Below are 19,786 nucleotides of genomic sequence, written 5' to 3' on the forward strand. Positions count from 1 at the left end.
TTTCTGTTTAGCAAAAGAACATTAAGTGCTCATCAATATGCATTTCAATAGCTTGTCCTTCGTATAAAGAGAGATATGATTTTTTTCTGCATAATAACAGAATAAAGTTATGGATATATAGCGTTTAACGAGATTAAACCATGCTTTTTCTGCTTTTCTCATGTCCAGCCATATGTTAATGGTTTTTTCTTTTTAATACAATCAGATACATTGCTTCTAAAAACAAGCCTATCTCATATTTTAAACATGTTTTTCTGGTTGCAGAAAGTCTGTCTTTTAAAAAAAGAAGTCTGAAAAATCAAAGCTTTCTTCTACATTCTTCAGACAGCTAGCTGCAAAGCTGAGAGATCAGATTCTTCTTAAATCCCTCAGTCTTCATTAACATACATAAGCATCCTCATTCTATTCTTTCCTTTTTCCTGCATCTTTGTGTATTTATTGTATGTTACGATTCTCCATATTTCACTGTTTCCTCTTGAAAGGAAACAACCGCTCATAAACATTACAAAGTATTGCCTTGGAACATGTCATACAAAATGCTTTTCAAAATAGGTTGTTCTCATTTACTTTGCATTTGCAGTTGCTTTGCATGCTACACAGGTTGATTTACAGGTTAAATGAAATAACTATGAGACTGCATTGTCAAGTCAGGGAGAAACTGTAGGAAGAAACCAGACGGCAACAAAGCAAACTTCCAGTAGCAATACTGGACATGCCCTTTATCAGCTCCTAGGTCTCGTTAGAAAAGGGGGCAGTATGCAATATTGGAAGGGAAGAAATACAAATGCATCCTCAACAAAAATGCTGCATTAACTTGTACTGAATGAAGGCTTGTTTCTGTATAAAGAATAGGGACAACAGCTTGGCTTCTTACATATAGGAATCACAGAGAAAACTAAAAACTAAAAAAAAAAAAAACCAAAAAAACCCCTCAAGTGATACGTATGCAGATTTAAAAGATTATTGAAGAAAAATTCTAATATGGTTCCTTCCAAATGCAAAGGGTTTTTAACTGTCATTGCACTGGAAGAGTGAAGTACAGATCATCATCACTGCTTACATGGTTTATTATCATGCCCATAAAAACAGTGGAGAAATTAAGAGGGCATGAGAGGCACCTTAAGATGGACTGAAGAGAAGAGGAAGATGAATTATTCCAAGTGCTGACTCTGCGGCCTAAACTTACTGACCATTTCTTCCAGATGTAGTGCTAAGCAGGGAGACTTGAGACTCCATCTGCTTATCACTGTTGCTCCATGCCTGGGATAAGAGTGTTTTCTTTTCTTCAGGCCTCTAAAGACCTCCCTAAAACACAGGCTTGTTACACACCCTTTGCACTGGCTGTAAACATGAAAGCACTTTTTTTTTCCCCTTCATAAAATAAGATTTCAGTATTTGTATATTTTCAAGAATTTTCCTTACCGAAAGTTACAAACACAGAAACTGTTTCTTTAAACGTAGCACAAAATGGATGAGGAACCTGACACAATATTAGCTTAACCAGAGGTCTAATATATACAGTAAGATACAGTTACAGAAGACATGCAAAAAAATTACATTCACTTGATTTGCTCATGACATTGCAGATGAAGTGAAATGCTTAACACAGGCATTTCCCTCACATCCATCAAGAACTTTTAGAGTGTCTCATATCAGCCTTGAATATATCCGAGAAACTTTTTCTTCTGGAAACTATACTTCAATATATTGCCATATGACTAAACCGAACAAAGTGTTGAAAAGTATACTCTATGTAGTATTCTCCATTAGTAACAGACTAGACTTTTTATATAAATCTACTCACTGCAGTTTGGGATTATTTGGTGAATGGAAGAGAAACACAGCTCATATGTTTCAAACTGGTAGACTAAAGTCAACCAGCTTTCCTTTTTGGAGGCAAATTCTGATTAGATTAAGTTATGAGCATGTAAGAATAATTTATTGTGAACTTGCTTTTTGTAAACATTTAGCACAAGATTCAATAGTTTAACTCAATAATTAAGAACCAGTTTCACACAACAAAGCCAAGTCAATTTGGCTTGTGTTGTGAAAAAGGCATTTATCATCTTACCTGAACTCCACCTGAAATTGCCCATATGGGCTATCTTATATCAAGCAGAACAACAGGCTTGCCACTTTTGACAAAAGCCTCTCCAAGAATTCAGCCAGAGTAGTCTCTGCTTCTTGTCACTAAGGCCTTTGTTGCAATGAAGGCCTTACATTGTAATTCAACAGTTCTTTTCAGTCTGCAGTCAGATGTTTAGCCCCACAGGACAGTTTTGCACCTGTAAGATCTATTTTGCAATATGTCAGATATCTTTTAAAATTTTATCATAATTGCATAACTTCTAAGAAGTTTAATTTACAAAGTTCTATTTCCCTCTGTTGTTATTATTAATACAAAAATCCTAATATAGGATGAAGAACTTTCCAAATAGGGAAGGAGGAAGAACCCCCCCCCCCAATAGTCTGCCTCAGAGATGAGGGTTTTACTCAAGAGAGAATTAACTAGGAAATCACGTTGAATTTGTCCACGATGATAGAAGCAGCCTGTATCTCTGAGAGCATATCAACTTTTGTTTTACAGGGTCTGCCTAATTTACTTATCAGTCTCCAGGTAGAACTGAAGATTCCAACTGATGAAGCCTCAACATGATATGAGAGAGGGACTATCCATCCTCTTGTACTGTACTACCACTACTGCGTTCAGTATAGTTACCTGAAAGCTAGATTCTCTTTATTATAACAGAGACATGGAAGGAGTAGGGTATTTTCTGATGCTATCAGGATTCTGGAATTGGATTTTCCTTTTTAAAGTATTCAGAAAGCATCTAATAAGCATCTGCTGAGATGGATTTTGGAGAGCACTGAAGTCTGATGGAATGGAAAGTACCCTGCATACATCTAACTGGTTAAGATATATTAAAATGAATCAATGAAAATCCTTGTGATTTAGTTGTATTCTAGAATTAACATGTTTAGGTGCTTAAAGCTTGGAATTCTGTAGCTTCAAATCTAAATACCAATAGTAGATAACGTACTTATAAAGCACAGAGCAATTCTTACTGGACAGAACTCCAAAGGACAGAGCCTAGCACAAATGTACTGTTGATTTCCTCCTTAGAAGCAGCATGAACTTCCATGTCATGGGAGGCTTCAGGTGTTGACTTACAAATACAGACATATATAGATGGAGGAATTTGTTACTGCCCCCAGCTATCCCCCCTTTCTTCTGAAGGCTGTTTTCCCCCAAAGCAGGTAAGGCTGAACCATACACAAAGGAATGCCTGAACTGCCAGTCCAACTGACTAAGCTAATATGAACATCTGTACCAGTTTACCACAGCAATTGGAAGCTGTAAATTATGGCAGTACATGAGCTGTTTCACACAGAGGTTACCCACCCCTGCTGCAAAACCAGCAATCTTCTGATAGGTGGTAGGCCACATCCTTGACGGCAGTAACTGGTTTAGCCGTTTGCTTTTAATCCATTGTATGCAAATCAAGATATTCAGTGAGTCACAGCAATGACATGACTTACAAACGAGCTGGCAGAAAAATATATGTCTTTGTCAATTATAAAACTCCTTTTATTATGTCTTAAATACAATGAATTGCATTCCAGGAAGTGCAAACCGGGAAGGCAAATGACATATATGAGATCAACATAGAAAAATCATTAACAGAGCACTCAATCAGGTGATCCACTAATGATCTATCTCCTTAAAATGTTTTTCTGACTAAATATTTCTCAGATTGATGGGAGCAGGTAGGACAAGATTTTCCAGGCAGTAATAGGCAGGAGATAGAAACCATACTGAAGAGGAAGGAGCTGCTCTGAGTAGAGAGCAGGACTGACCAACCAGCAAGGTAACAAGGCTTCAGAAGCATGGACAAGAGAGGCACCACAGCCTGAGAACACTTACAAAAGAAGTGAAATTGGAGGGATGAAATGCCTAAATACTGTAACACCTCGTTGTTTTAAAGTTTCTGTGGTTACACAAATCCTAGGGTAAACATTTGTTCCTAACTTTTCTGTTGTGTTTTTCTTGAATAGGAGAACTGCCAGCTTACACCACCAGCAAGTAGCAGACTCCTGAATTCCTAACACCTACTTCAAGCCTACACTGTGAGCATGCTCAGGAGACCCAGAGCTACAAACTTGCTTTGCCCTGCCCACAGGAACAAATGACTAGTTTAAACCAAAACAAACAACTGTCCATGTAAATGAGTGTTAATGCAGGTTGCAGTGAATTTAGGATTACATAGATCCATTGACAGTCAGTCTATAGAGAAATTTTGTAAACTGAGTTGTCACTCAGAGAAGTTGTTTCGAATAAACTATGAAACTCAAATATTGTACAGAAAAAAAGGCCATAATGCAAGGAGTCTGCCAGATCATAGTCTAACACACCACACTGAAATGTTTTGCTGCTTATCCCCATTTGCAAAATCTAACATTTACATTACTATCTTCAGAAAGAGTCTCTGATATCATTTAATGTACTTGCACAAGTATATTTCCTCTTAAAGTCTTTTTAAAGGACCTTTATCAGAATCCATGCTACAATATTGTAGCATTTCTTAAAACCTCCGAGGAATAAATGAGTGTCTCTTCTTGGCAATACAGAAACCCTGTCTCTTCTACCTGGATCTATTGTTTAACATTTCTGCTAGTACAAATGCATTTGTTTTACAAATGATCATCATCTAGTATTTATATACCCCCAGGAACTAATCCTACTAATCTAATTAACATTTTCATATCAAAGCATCTCAGAAGTTATATAGATACTAACACATGCACTAATAAAATCACATTAAGTGATCTTTTCAGAGGATTTTTTTTAACTGCAGTATTGTACAGTGGGCTGCTACTAACATGGAATGCAGGAGTAAGCTGGTGCAGAGCATACAACACCACAGAGACTTTCACGATGGAAACAGTTTTTAATTCTTTGTGGAGAGAAAATGGAGGAAAAGAAAAGAGTATCTTCCAGATCAAAGTATATCCAATCATTTCCATCAGCTGGCACTCAGGAGTAAGAATGACTCCTGAGTAAACTCAGATAAAGTATCTGAATTTTGTAGTCTGAACCCCTTTTTCTTAAATATTACATATATTAAGCATTTGGAATGAAATCCTAACCCTCTTAAAGACCTACCCACTAAACATCTACAAAATACTAATGAGCTGTCATCACCGAGTTCCTCATTAAAAAATGCTGATTTCAAAAATCAACAGGAAAAATATAGGCCTCAGAGTATTGCAATTAATTTAAACTGGATTTTCTTATAAGATTCTGGCAAACATATTTTTAATCTTCATAGAATAGGAAACCCTTATGTAAGAATTTAGCAGAACTTCTGTGAAGACTAGCAGTGTCTGCTTATACAAACATAACCAGACTTTATCAGCAACAAGGATATTACTTGTTTACATGTCTGCAGATTTCTGAATCATCCACTTTAAATCCTTCACTACTGACAACATAAAAAGCAAAGACTGGAAATAACTATTAGCAAACTTCTTTTGGAAAAAACATTCATTCCAAGCTTTGTTTTCTCTACTAATGTTGTTTCTTGGATTTTTTTTTAATTCAAAACTGGCATAAAGAATTCTCTTTCTAGTATCATAGCCGTCTGTCCCATCTGTTAGGGATAACAAGCACCAGCAATCAAATCTCAAACCAACCGCCAGAAAGACATCTTGGACATACTGCCAATGGACCAAAGCAATTCCTAGTTTGATGCAGTACAATAATTTTTCCTAGTCTCCAGAGAAACAAGAGTGTGTAGCTACTAACTGTATTAGAAATTCACTTCATTTTCTATAATTTGTATTACCTATATAGACAACTATCCTCTACTTATGTTTAAACTTTGGAGAGTTCAGGGCTTGACTTCTGAGATCTGCAAAGTCTGCAAGTGGAATAAGTCAGCAGTACTTGTCATCTGTAACCTCTCCTCTTGCCAGAAGCTCAGAGACAAAGAGTACCTCTTCTGCTCTTTCCACTTGAAGCTGGAAGCTTTAAGCACATATTGAAAGGAAGCAGGTTCGTGGTACCACTCCAAACCTCTTCAGCACCCTTTGTTGGTCTAAAATTTAATCCTACAAGTCAAGCACATGAATAGATTTTTAAATACAAATCAAAACGTATGAACCACGTGGGCTCACCATCACACTTGATAAAAATGACACTGGAAAAAAAGTATAAATTGAGTAACTTGCAATTTTCCTGACTTACGTGCTTAACTGTGCTACAGTGCCATGTACTTTTTGAAGTACATTAAAAGGAATGTCTTCCTATACATTTTACAAGCAATACAGTTTACCTTGGAAGGACGAAGTCTGAAGTAGATGTGCAACACTAGCCTCTGTCTCTACATGCCTGTAACGACTTTCTTGCTATTACAGGATGGTTATACACCTGTTTCCTCTCCAAGTCTCTCTCTTCAGCAATCAGTCCCTATACACTGAATTCTGCACATATTTGACCAAGCACCAGGTTCAGTTCTCTGTGAAGCAGGTATTCTTTACTGAGTGGGTCTGACAGGACTTTTTGCTTCTCTTTGAATGACTGGGCAATGTTTGTAAACCAAAATACAAACTACAGCTATAGAAACAAGGATTTTAAAACAGTCTCACTATACATCTGCCTTAACTAATTCCTTGATGAGCATCTTGGCAGGCCTAAGTTCTCTAGTGGCCTCTGCAGTTGTCTGCATGTCCATTTTTCCCCTTAAAGAGGCTCTGTGACAACTGCTTCTGTCACCTCTTGTCTTTCTCATTTCCCCTAAGAAAGCGTTACTGTGTTTTCACAGAGCAATTTATCTTTTCCTGTAATTTTTGCTTTGCTAACTTAAAAGCAGCAGGTTGGCTCTCTGAGCTGTTTTGTTTGTCCAGTTGCCTCTCCCACTGTCTTGTAACAACAGTTCTGCATTTGCAGACCATGTCTTTACTGTTAATGGGGTCTTTTTCCAATCAGTTCTGTTCATTTAACTGAGTAAATCATGCACCCCATGTAGCAATTGTTATTACAGCCATTACATCTGGTCCTAACCTGTGCTTAGCAGGCTGCTCTTGAAAAAGAACAAAACCGTTCATAAATACAAACATGTGTCTGCCTAGCCCAAACAGAATGATTCTCTTTGAACGTTCTTTGTGTGTATTAGGCTCTACATGGAACTAGCTAGGCTAAACACTACAATCATTACAATGTTTTCAACTTTGGAGAAAGCCACTGCTGGAAATTAATACTTATTTACACAAAGCTTATGCAACATTACCCTTATATTGACATAGATAAACTATATATAAAGTATGATCTATTAATGGTGACTGTTTACCTGAGCACTTTTTTTAAAAGACAGAATTGTCCTTTTGGTTTACATTCCATGTTTCTATCAATAACCTATTAAAAACAAAAAACAAAGAATTACAGCAGCTTTTCATAGAGACATGTAGTAGCTATGTATCTCTGTCTGCTTAGCCATGCCTTTGTGTAACAGAAAACCTTATAATTGTGGAGATATAATGAATTATAAAGCTCTTCCCAACCACTTTTGGCCAGCTATTACCATTGAAGTGGCACTTTCTGGCTCTGGACTGGCAGTTAGGAAGTATAACACTGAAGGAACATAAGGATCAATACAATTTAACTGTCCTTCCCTCCAGTTCTAGGCTGCTATCAGAGCTAGCTCCGAGTGAGTGATACCAGAAGCGGCAGGGAATGATGTGCCACCTGAGCCAATTCAGTCTACTGAGACACAGATGAAGCGCAATGCTATCATGGCTATGCTGCTCCCAGGAACTGACCTAGCTCATTTGGAGACAGCTGGGATACCTCTGCCTGGCACTACATTGTACCATTATCTGTCATATAACTGTTAATAGAAAAGGGAGAAAAAGTTCATGTCAAGGGAGGATGCCTAAGAGGAGATGAAGAACAGGAAAGAAAGGGATACAAACCTGAGGAGCCTTTGGCAGAGCATGATAATTCTACCTGGAGATAAGATAACCAAAGACTGCAGTAAAGAAGGAAAGAGGGGAAGATGCATAACAAATTCTGGTGGGCGGATGACTTCAGGGGAAAGGAAGAAGATTAAGGGTCAAAAGAGAATCTAGGGAAGCAAAAAATGACTGAGACAGAGATGAAATTTTCTGAAAGGAGAATGATTTTGTCAGATGCTTTGGTAAATCAGGAAACATAAGAAGAGCGAATAGGAAGGCTTAGGATCTGCCCAGAAAAAGGTTAGTAGAAACTTTCTTAATTTCAGTTGTGTTGGAAGAAAAAAACATTTTACAGGTTGTTAGAGGCAAAGAGAAAGGGAGATGGATGGTAACTGGAAAAGTAGATGGGTTGAGACAGGATTGCTTGAGAACAGAAGAAAGGTCTGACATAATTCCAGCAGAGAATGGACGATGATTCAGTTAGAGAAGTCAGGCTGAGGTAGGATAGAAGGAGCCCATGCAGATTTTAGAAAATAAAAATAATCTGTTTTCCATAATAAGAGGTCAGACTAAAGGAAGAGGTGCTAAAAAGGACATTGCCTGACATTAATGACAGTTTTCAATAATACATAGGAAAAGAAATATAATGATTTGCAGATGACATAACTCGGCAGGGAGAGAAACAACTTCATGTAATTTCTCTTTGAAATAAGAGTGAGAAATCGAGGGACCACTAGTGACAGAAAAAATAGCCCTGAAGTTTAATACACTGTTAGAATCTGCTCAGATCCTCTACTGTGATGGTAGCTAATTGTACAAGACCTTAGAAGTAAATCCCCCTAAAGTAGCCAGCTTGTTTGCATGTCAGTTTCCAAGCTGCAAGAAAACACTAAAATTGACAGTACAAGGAAGAAACAGGGATTCTGTTATAAAAGGCAGACATTAAGTCAGATATTCTTGTCCTCTCTTCATGAAAAAAAAACAAAAAAACAAATATTGAAAGATTCTTTATAAATACTCACTTCAAAGACTTTGCCTGCTTTAAAAAACTTCTGGCTTTTGCTGCTTCTTGAGTAAGTTTCTTTAAATCATCTCCTTCAAAGTAAGGGAAAACTGGATCCTGAAAACAGAATTAAAATATTATCCTTTACTCTGCACTTGTTTATTTTTTACAATTTCTAATAATTTAATTAACTGAGCCAAAGCTCTAAATCTCACTGCTCCTACATACTGGCAGGAAAAGTCTTGTATTTACAGAGGGAGAGCAAAGCAACTCTACATTGAACATGGTTCTGTTCGCCAATATATTTCTCTACTGTGGTAATCATGGAAGTCTCTTGCAGGAGCTATATTTTGCTAAACACTGTATAACACTGATTTTACAATGACAAAAATTAAATACAAGATGGTGAGGATAAGGCGGCACAATAAAAGCTAAACTTGGCTTAAAATCAAAGTGTCAAGATACAGGATTTTTTTCCAGTTCTCTTTCAAAAATTATATTGAGTTCTATACTTCTTCCAAGGGTTCTGTCACCTTGCCAAGGCAGCTGGCAGAGAGGCAAGGCCAGATGTTAATATTTGTCTGTTTGGTTTCAGTGTAAAGCATCTGAGGAGTCTTGCATTTATTTTCTAATGATTTTTCTTTTTTAAATGCAGTTTGATTACTGATGAACTGTGTTGAAATTAAACAAAACAAAACCAAAGAACCACTTAACATACATCATCATCATCAAGCCCTTCTGTCAACATTCTGTGTGCTGCTAATTGTCCATCCACATCTCCAAAACAGCAATGGTAGCGCCCTCCTGTTTGGGAAGCAAGCTTCTTCAGAAATTCATTAGCTCTTCTGTTGACAATAAGGTAGTAGGTTACTTACAAAAACTGTTAGAATAACAGCAACAACAATAGAAGAATTTCATAAAAACTTCTCAAAAAATCTTATGTCCAAACAAGTAGTTTGGAGGACTTGATTATAAACTTCTATGCCATTTCTAATCTTCAACTTCTAATAAAAAATATACACTGCTTAGTTGTCACGACCTCCAAAACCAGGTTATTTTTGGACAAGAGGTTCAGCACAGCAACGGAACTAAAAAAAAGAAACTAAAACAAAAGAACTCAGAAGCCCAGCTTGCATGGAAAGGGTAGTAATATTTTACATGGAAAAAAAGCCAAAAGCTGGGAGACTCCATCAGCGGAAGGAGCATTTGGTGTGTACCCTATTCTTTATACTCTTTTGTAGCCCCTATTACTTATCCCAAAGGTTCATCTTTGGGGCAACTAATGTAGTTGTTATTATATTCTCATTACAAGTATGAGAAATCTAAATCTAAATCACACACCCTTACTACAATTTTTTTCTGTGGCATTTTAGAGTCTTCTCTCCCAGGGATTAGCACCCTTAACAGTTCTAATAGTCATACCTCCGTTAATTTCTATTAAGCTGCAAGGATTAATTAAATACTAGAACTGGACACTAAAATCTCCATAACTACTAATTTCTTCCAAAACGAAGCAGCAGTTTTTGTTTCGGAGTAACTCGCAGTCAGAAGTGACACCTGTCTCCTTTATGAGCAGATTTGCTTAACAGAGAATGATTGATTACTGACCAGTTAACCAAATGATATGCAAATCAACTCAAAACACTAATGACACAGTTCTTCATAAACACTTAAAGTTGACTTTTTCATCTTAGCACCAATAATTCAAAGTTTTTACCTGGCAACATCCATCCCAGCATTCAGAGGAATGCAACCTGGCACCCAACAGAAACAATACTGCTTGTCAATTTGTGCTATGAGAGGGTCAAGAGTTTTTCATGGCAGCTTGATAATCCAGTGGCATTATCCAGAAGTTGCTAACCTCATGCCTGCCACTGAGGACAAGAGGGCTGGCAGGCAATGCTGCATTTAATTCAAGAAAACAAAGGCTGGATTTTTGAAGACCTGGGACAACTGCATTTTGGGGTGGCAGAGTAGATATGCACCTATTCTGGAAAGCCTGCTGCCTGTGTGGCTATCTGCTCCCTGGGCCATAAAGCCACCATGCAGGAGAATCTAGAGGTGCGCATACTTTCTGATGTTGCTCCAGGGTTTCCAGTTCTGAACCGTGCAAAGATCCCTGCAAAGGAACATACAGGGAAATATCTTTAACCCACACCCTCCCATGGCCTGCATCAGCACTTTCCTAGTGCTTCTGATTCCAATCCAGGGTAAGTATATTACTTTTCTCCAGATCTCTAGGGTGGTGGTGGGATGTGTGTATGAAAGGCTTGTGGCAGAACCACAGGACTGACCTCAGTGCTGCAGACTAGTGATGCATATCACTTCTCCGTGTATTTGAAGGCAATTCTCTCAAGGATATGAACTGTGGGAGATGTACTCTATGTGGCAAACACCTGGGTCAGAACAGCCCACACAGTTCCCACCTGTATAAAGGCCTAGCTCAATCCTGGTGTCCACGAGCTGAGCACATGGCATGACAACGCAGCCCTCTTTGACAGCAAGTAAACTAGTAATTTTAAAGATTTTTTTTGTTGTTGTTGTTGAAAAATATCATGTACCTGTCTGTACAGCTAAAAGAAATGGTGTGGATTTTAATATCTTGTTTCTTTCTCAATCTTCCAATTTCTTTTAAAATGAGACTGCAACTGGTATCTGGTTTTCCATCAGTCAATACATATAGTGCCTCTATATCTTGAAAACTGAAAGCCTTCTGAAAAGCAGAAAAATAATCTTAAATAATTAGGACATTTTATATAAAAAGTTATATTTAAGAATGAAAACGCTATTCCAATAATGTAAGATAGCTGTGTATTTACCACAACATAAATCAAGTTAGTATTGTCTTTTCCTTTTCACTAGGTATGAAAGAGATCATAGTTACTGCTTAGCAAAGATATAACTTCCTAAAAATAAATGAATAGATTGTTTGTAGCATAATGCAATAAATCTGTGAGAAAGGCATCATCAAAAACTGACTCACTGAAATAAGCTAAAAGTGAGCAGGTCCACTGATCTGGTTTTAGACAACTGCTGACAGGAGATTTTTTGACCACGCTTTGTATACTGGGAGTTATAGATGCTTAATGTCTGAAAATCAGGCCCATTAGGGTTTGGCCTTTTTATATTATGAAAGCTTGCTATGGTAATTGGCTCAGTGAACATTTCTCTAATATAGACATGTCTTAAAATTCTACTGCACTTGATTCACCATAAATTCCAGAAACTTCATATGGAGATTCTGTAAGGGTATCTCCAACGAGAATCAGTCATTTAAGGCAACATTTCTCTTTTGATTTAAATTTTAAATCTCATGAAATTGCAAGCCATTTCAGTCCCTGTTTTGAATTATTATTGCTGTGAATTTCTACATTGAGAATTTTTATAGGAGAAAAATTTCTTCATCTGTTACTGAAGCTCAAGAATAGTACCCAATGTGTATGCCGTTCCAACGACCATTGCTTCTCTACAAGTCCCCATTTGGCCCTGAGCAAATATATCACAATCAATAGTTTTACATAAACATCATTTTGAAGAACTGGCTATTTTTCTTCTCCAGTACTCTCTGAACGCATAGAGGTTAATGCAACTACTGACATTTCACGTTTTTCCTAAATTCAATACAAGCAATGAATTCTAGTATCTATGAGCTTTGGGGACAGGAACAGTGGCTTGATTCCAGAACTGTTCAATGTTTTGCATGTAAAAAGTGTTGTGCACTTTGACCAAATAATTTTCCCTAAAATATTATCTGTCAGATAGCAGTGTTTTATCACCACTATACACCATTTCTTCTTCACCACAATATAATATGCAGTTTACTAACCTGTAAAGCCATAAGGATGCATGTATTACCATAAGCTTGGAATCTGGACACCCACTGTACAGCATCATGACATGTTTCATCAGTTGCCTCCACAAGATACTCCCTCCAACTCTCTGTGTTTTCTGCAAAGCTCAGCAGGTTAAACCTGGGGAAAAAGATGGCTCACAACATTTAACCCTAATCAATATTATCAATCATCTTGGATAAACCAGTTTTGAAATAGAAAAGAAAAAAAGAACCCAACAACTTAGTATTGGAATGAAGTCTTCAGCTTTGGAAGTGTCAGAAAGCATATCTTGTTCTGAGTCACCAGAAGATGCCATGAGAGCGATGAGCCCAAAAGGATAAACAGCATCACCAATGGCAAATGAGGCCCAAAAATTACAGAGTGGAGAATCAGAAGTTGGTTACAAAGAACAACAAAAAAGCAGTTCATGTCATATGCATCTTATACACTACCATACAGTAACTACTTGTACTGAGTTTCAGTAGTGTTATTAGTAATTACTATGCAGCATTACATAAAAATAAGTAGCACATATTTCAATCTTTATCAGTAGTTTATACATGCCTGACTTCATTTTTTCTCAGTTGTTCCCAGATGAGGGAGGTAAGTTCTTTTGTGACACGTGGCAAATAAGGCTCCATGGAACCAGATGTATCAATCAAAACACAGACATTTGCTTCCAAAATGGTACCAAACAATCTTCGGCTTCCTGGACCACAATATTAAGACTAATTAAGTGTCATTTCATAGGCTTATTTTACTGAATATACCATTTTTTTCAGCATACTGTAGAATCTTCAGTTTTTAGGAGTTATTCTGGGCACATTTCTGTATAACAAATTTTAATGGGCAAGGGAAACTAGGTAGTTCAGGGCTGATAATAGAAAAGTCTTCTGCCATTTCAAATCCAGCACTATCAAGCATTAATTATCAGCCAGTTGTGGCAACTTCCATTAAACTATTTGTTGATGTTACTTTGCAATTCAGCAAAGAATTAATCTATTTCATAACAAACATCTTTATGAGCAACAGAGAGATCAAAATACTTTTACCAACAGGGATACTGAACTTCTGAATAGTGCCCATTCTTAGTAAAAGATGCAGAAAAGCGCATTTTTCCTACAACTATTATTGTATATGTTCTGTTGACAGATAAATTCTGACAGTAGGAACATCTGCCTAGTTGTATTCATCAACATAACATAAAAAGAGTAAAAATATACATCACAGCACTAATTATTTCACAGCAAGCTACAAGTATATCAGCTACAGAGATGCTGAATTCTCCTGTATCAGAGTAATGTAAACTTAGAAACCCTATTTTACCTTCATCCAAATATTTTTAAAAATCAGTTCAATGAAATGCAAAGTGGATGATATGAATACAATAGTACTTGTATGATTTTGATGTTAAACTTACTTTTACATTTACATTTGTTGTAAAATTACAGTATAACGGACATTTTTATAACAACACTTGTGTACTGCTCTGAGGTATTTGCTAAAATTGCCCTATTTTTCAAGTTGCTGGACAGTAAATGGCAAAGACATCTAGAGCTGAGGAACCATGAGACATTGTTTCAGAATGGAGGCATTGACATATTAAACAAGTATTAAAAGGTGAAATAACATTGTCATTTAAACTATCGCATTAAGGCTCAAGGTTAACAATTTATTGGTATTAACAGAGGCAGCTGGCATCACTCAAATCTGTTGTCTGCATATCAAGCTTACGCTTCATTAATATTTTGTTCACAACCAAACACTCATAAACCAAGACTCTCTCTCTCTCTCTCTATATATATATATATATTTTTTTAAGAAAAATGAAAATGTAGTTTCCAGGGCATAGTTTGCAACACAAAACAAACAAGAAAGAATTTTGAAACAATTCTGCAGCTACAAATCACAGAAGAATAGGGACAATAGCTCCTTGTTTGAACCTCATATTCGACTACCTGTCCAGATTAATCCTAGTGGAAATAGCAGATAGGAAGTTTTTTTTTTTGGTATGTTTAAATTATGCTTTACAGAAAAACTGATGCAATACCTGACAGAAGCCACTGTATTCTTTGTATATAGCGCTGCAACACCTTCTCTATTTGTTCAGCGTAGCTTTCCAATTCTTTAGGCTGAAACTGCAGATGTTTCACAACCCCCTGTAAAAATTCAATTTGTACAAGAGCATCTTATTTCAGCAGATGTGAGCTCAGCTGGTCTATATGCATTATCTGCATTAGAAACCAGGGAGATTAGTTTTTTTGTCTTTAAATATATGAAACAGCACAAGAAAACTTTTGTGACTCTATTGCTACTAAATAATTGGTTTACTCAAATTAGGAAAGCCTATTCTCATTTCAGCCAGTTGTTCAGGGCAACAAAATTATATAATTTGACTGGACAGGGGCATCCGTTGCATTATTTGTGATAGTTTTATACATGCAAGAGATCAGTAATATCCTGGACTTAACTTGCTATGCTTCTCTCCACTTGTTCCACAAACCACAATAATCAAGATCCAACAGTTTCCCAGTTTCCACTCACACATGATTTCTAAAAACTTTACTAAAAAAAGTCCCTATTTTAAAATAAATTTTTCAGACTGTATGAGCAGAGGAGATCCCATACAGTCTAAAGATCCCATGCAGTTTGCACTTCAAATACACTAAATGTTTCTCAGACTGAATACAAGACCCTTGCTAGCTTTCTACTGGTAGGGTGATTTAGAGAGAACAGCAGGAAATGGTAGGATGAACATCACACTAGCAAACCACAATCAGTGATCAATGTGCATTGTCTTAAACAAACACAAAGGTATTTCATTGAGGCACATATATGATATCTGCAAAAGCTTACATTGATTTCTACACTAGGGAAGATAGTACAATATTTTGCTGATACTTTCTTGTGCAGAGACTCCACAATTTTCTTTTGGTGAATACAGTGTGGACCAAACATCAGTCTGGGCAATTCCAGTTTAAGCTTCTTAATACTGTACTTGGCCAGCCACTTGTAAGACAAACAAATGGAGCAATTGGTTGAATTAGTAAATATTAAGACTGATTATTATGTAATAATACATTGTACAGAAGAATCAAAATAAATTATCATATTCATATTAATTCATATTAAGATTTTTCTAAAATGGCAGTTTATTAGTAAGGAACTAAATACCTGTTTGCTTGAGCAGATTTCTTCTTTTTTTGGTAATGTAATAGAAGGAACAGACTTCCTTACGCTCATTGTCTCTGGATACTTTCGGTATACTGCACCTAGTAAGAACACGAATAAAGTAATATTGGGAGCCTTGGGTTAAAATCATAGCCCTTTTGAAGTCACACATGACAGTCTTCCTGTTGGTAAAAAAAAAAAAGACCATCATTTCACACAGAGTTTTGCATTTGAAAAAATGTATCAAAGTTGCCTTAAAACAATGTACATAAAAAGTCACTTATTTTTAAAACTCATTTTATGCAGAAGATTCCAAACCATACCGCCTCCAATCTTCTACACCACAATGACAGTAATTTTTCTTATAGCACCTTTGACAGAAGATCTCAAAGCACTTCACGCACACACAGAGGTGCACTATTTGATATGTTAAACTCACTTCTATTCACAATTTAAAGCCCACTGTTTATCGGTGCACTAATATCCAAATATTTTTATAATAAAAGGCTGGTATGTCTACCCACCATATCTTGATAACACTTACCCACATTTCTTCCTTTATCAGTATAAAATACTGACATAGAGAACTCTGGCTGTTTCCTTGATTTATGTTTTCTTTTACTCCCAATCCGAGACCATTCTTTTACTGTTTGTGCTACAATAAAAAAAGTTGTCTTGTTTCAGCTAGGGATAAAACTCTGACAAGCAACTCTCTTCTTCAGTTCATAGTTTCCTGTTGCCACAGATATAAATATTATTTTTCTTAGATCCTGGTTAAGAAAAATCCATATTATAGATCTGCTCATGCTACTTTCATACAAATGGCAACCAAAACCTCTAGGAATTTATAAGTTACCATCAGGAAGAATGTCACAGGGCATAATTTGAAAAGATTAGGGGTTAGAATAAGCATAGAATTTACTGAAAGAGCCTATGAACATTTCACACAGCACCTCACATGCAAAAATGAATCCAGATTTTTAAACATTGCTTCACATGAACAATCTGGTTTCAATAATAGTAGATATCAATGCTCAAATTTAATGCAAAAATTCAAAAAAATTTGCAGATGTTAACAAAGTTGCAGAGAAAGACAACACAGAAAAAGTATGAAAATGGGAGAGAAAAGAATTGGACTTTAAGGGGCCAACAATGACTAGAACCAATTTAAAAGCTGTACTGTATAGCAGGAGCAGTAGCCAAAGTCAGCACTTCAGACAACCTGACAATTGTGTTAAAATTTTCCTGTCATTACTGCATCACACAAAAATGAAGTGGAACGGTGTATTAATAAAAATGGGTTATAACAATATTAAGATAAATATTCTATATTAAACTAATAATAAAGTCTCTGAATTGTTGAGCCTTTGAGAAAAAGCACAATAGGAATTGAAATCAAAAGAAGTGAGGTTCTAAATACTATTTCAGGCACAGGACAAAGGGGGGCTGCAGTTCCCACCACATATACTTGACATTTCCTTATATAGGATGTATATTCAGTCAAATGACTTGGAGGTAGTTACACAACTGTGCAGCCTTCCTTCCTCCTCCAACCTAAAAGAAAGCTTGATACATCACAGCTAAAACCGTTACAGATGTAATTTTAAAACAACTGCAATGTTTCCTATCAGTTTGGTTAAAAGATGTAAAATTGCAAAAACATTTCTAAAACTTTAAATTAAATCTCTCTCTTCTAATTTAATACTTTCTTAACAAAAACAAACAGAAGACCAAAAATCCCGTAATCCATACGGACCTGGTGGAATTTCTGCTTTGGCACTAGTAGGACGCCATTTCAATGCTCTTACGTCAGCATTTCTCTCTTCACCATGGTTGTCTTTAATAAACTATAAGCACAGGAAATAGACAAATTAAAAAAATACTTCAACTAGATCATAACTGCATAGCTTATTCAAAACAGGAACTATCCTTCATTATTCTCTAATTCCTGATTTACTCTGGTGCTTCTGACAAATCAGCAGATTGCAATAGAGACTTGTTAACTTGTGATTTCTTGCCAAGTTAAGTAATTAATTGGTCTTTTCAGTTATCTTGCCAATTTCAACTGTTGCCAAAAAACCGAACACTAACATCTTTAGAGGCAGACAACTTTAGATCACTTTTACCACTGGAAGCAGCAGTCTATTATAGTAATGGCACTATTTTATAGAATATGTTACGTAGTATTTTTTTCCAGAGTTGTATCGAATATTGGAAACCCAGTGTTGAAAAGAGTAATTTTGCCTTTAGGCATGGCTGACCCCTCTAAGGGCTGAGTACTCTCTACTAAACAACCTAAAAACTTTCTTACTGCTGTTGTAAGATCAGACTTTTGCTGGGGCACAGAACATTCAAATAATGGACATCTAATTTTCTAATTTATTACACAGCTCTACTGTAAATATCAGATGAAAGAAATACCAGACATCTATAGACTAACCTGTATCAGTTTTCTACAAGTTTAATTCATATAAAACTATTCAATGTATTCATATCTCTGAGTGATTACTCTTTCCCTGCATTTGTGAAATGGTATTGAATATACACTGTTTTTGATAAAATAATACAGAAGACCTGTTGAGCTTACCTCCAAACATCTTTCCAACATGAACACAAATATACTGGAAAGCGCTATTCGTATTTCAAAGATGAGACCTCAGAATTTCATGTCAAAAGTTAAGTATATCCTCTGAAATATGAAGTTCTGTATCTAGTCATGTATATACCAAAGTAAGCACTGGCATTAGCCATATGTGTATTACAGATTCACACACCCACTCAATGGGTATTGATGCGTATGCAGTCAAAATTAACAAGGAAAACATTCACAAAACCCTAAAGGTCTCATAGAAGTAGTGTGACACCATGGAATTAAGCACAGGAGACAAATCCTGAATTCTAATCCTAGGTCTATGCTACTCAGCTTCAGCTGCCCTATGTGTAAATGAACAGGATACCATACAATTCAATATTCACTAGAAGGTCTGGCAAAATAGAGGTAACTTGGTAAAGTAAATTTCTGCTCTGCCTTTGTCTTCGTTAAACACCAAATTTTTAAGGTCAGAGGAGGGATTATTTAAACAATTTTTGACACTACAATGTATTTTCATCATATTTAATCACTTAGCAGGAGTAAAAAAGATGTTCTTTTTCTATTTATGTAACATTTTGAATGCAAGTTAAAATGTAAACTCAGAATACTATCGCAGTAATGTTCTATTTCCTTCAAACTTTCAGCCTGAGCACTTGTCTTGAAAAGAGATACTCATCTGATACTCAGGTAAGATTACTGACAAAAATGGACAGCATCTTAAAAATGGGACATTGAAGAATTTCAAACCATTCTAGCCAGACTCAGAGCTGTGGGTTTTGGAGATGGCAATTTCTGTGGCCTTCTTTTCTCTTTCTTCACAAGCATCTTTGAGTCTCTTTCTGGTATAAATGGATTAACAGACTGATTTCCTGAACGCTGCTTTAAGGATTTCACTAGGAGTGCACACTGAAATTAAAATTCAGATTGTTTAATAATTCATACACAGGCAATTTAAGCAAATAACATTTCAAAGACAGACATTTATTATTTTAATAATACATGCAATTAATACCAAATTAATCAATCTGGTAACACTTAACACCTCTAAAGGAAAAAGAGCCTCTTCATGCTATGCTTGTTCAAACACATAGGAGGGAAATCCTCCCTTCTTTGAGTAAGTGTTCTAAAAGGCAAGAAAACAGTACAAGCAACCAAAATTGTAACAGATGAGAGGAAGATGAACCAAATATATGCAAGTATTAAACTATAATATAAAATAGCATAAAATCCCAT

General features: G+C 36.2%; 1 protein-coding gene across 1 annotated transcript in view; it reads right to left on the minus strand.

The window, feature by feature from the left end:
* Positions 1 to 4,598: 4,598 nt before the first annotated feature.
* VWA3A (von Willebrand factor A domain containing 3A) overlaps positions 4,599 to 19,786 on the minus strand; it is a 36,186-nt gene continuing 20,998 nt past the window's right edge. Inside the window, exons 21-33 of the mRNA XM_026083301.1 lie at positions 19,301 to 19,459; positions 17,717 to 17,807; positions 16,505 to 16,615; positions 15,964 to 16,061; positions 15,646 to 15,798; positions 14,840 to 14,948; positions 13,354 to 13,498; positions 12,783 to 12,927; positions 11,518 to 11,669; positions 9,675 to 9,801; positions 8,976 to 9,073; positions 7,350 to 7,414; positions 4,599 to 6,111 (exon numbers count right to left, since the gene is read on the minus strand). Coding sequence (XP_025939086.1) covers positions 7,363 to 7,414; positions 8,976 to 9,073; positions 9,675 to 9,801; positions 11,518 to 11,669; positions 12,783 to 12,927; positions 13,354 to 13,498; positions 14,840 to 14,948; positions 15,646 to 15,798; positions 15,964 to 16,061; positions 16,505 to 16,615; positions 17,717 to 17,807; positions 19,301 to 19,459 — 1,440 coding nt within the window. The 3' untranslated portion in view covers positions 4,599 to 6,111; positions 7,350 to 7,362. The remainder of the gene's footprint in view (positions 6,112 to 7,349; positions 7,415 to 8,975; positions 9,074 to 9,674; positions 9,802 to 11,517; positions 11,670 to 12,782; positions 12,928 to 13,353; positions 13,499 to 14,839; positions 14,949 to 15,645; positions 15,799 to 15,963; positions 16,062 to 16,504; positions 16,616 to 17,716; positions 17,808 to 19,300; positions 19,460 to 19,786) is intronic.

The sequence above is a fragment of the Apteryx rowi genome, unplaced genomic scaffold (assembly GCF_003343035.1).
Source record: "Apteryx rowi isolate R43461 unplaced genomic scaffold, aptRow1 scaffold_6, whole genome shotgun sequence".
Classification (NCBI taxonomy): Eukaryota; Metazoa; Chordata; class Aves; order Apterygiformes; family Apterygidae; genus Apteryx; species Apteryx rowi.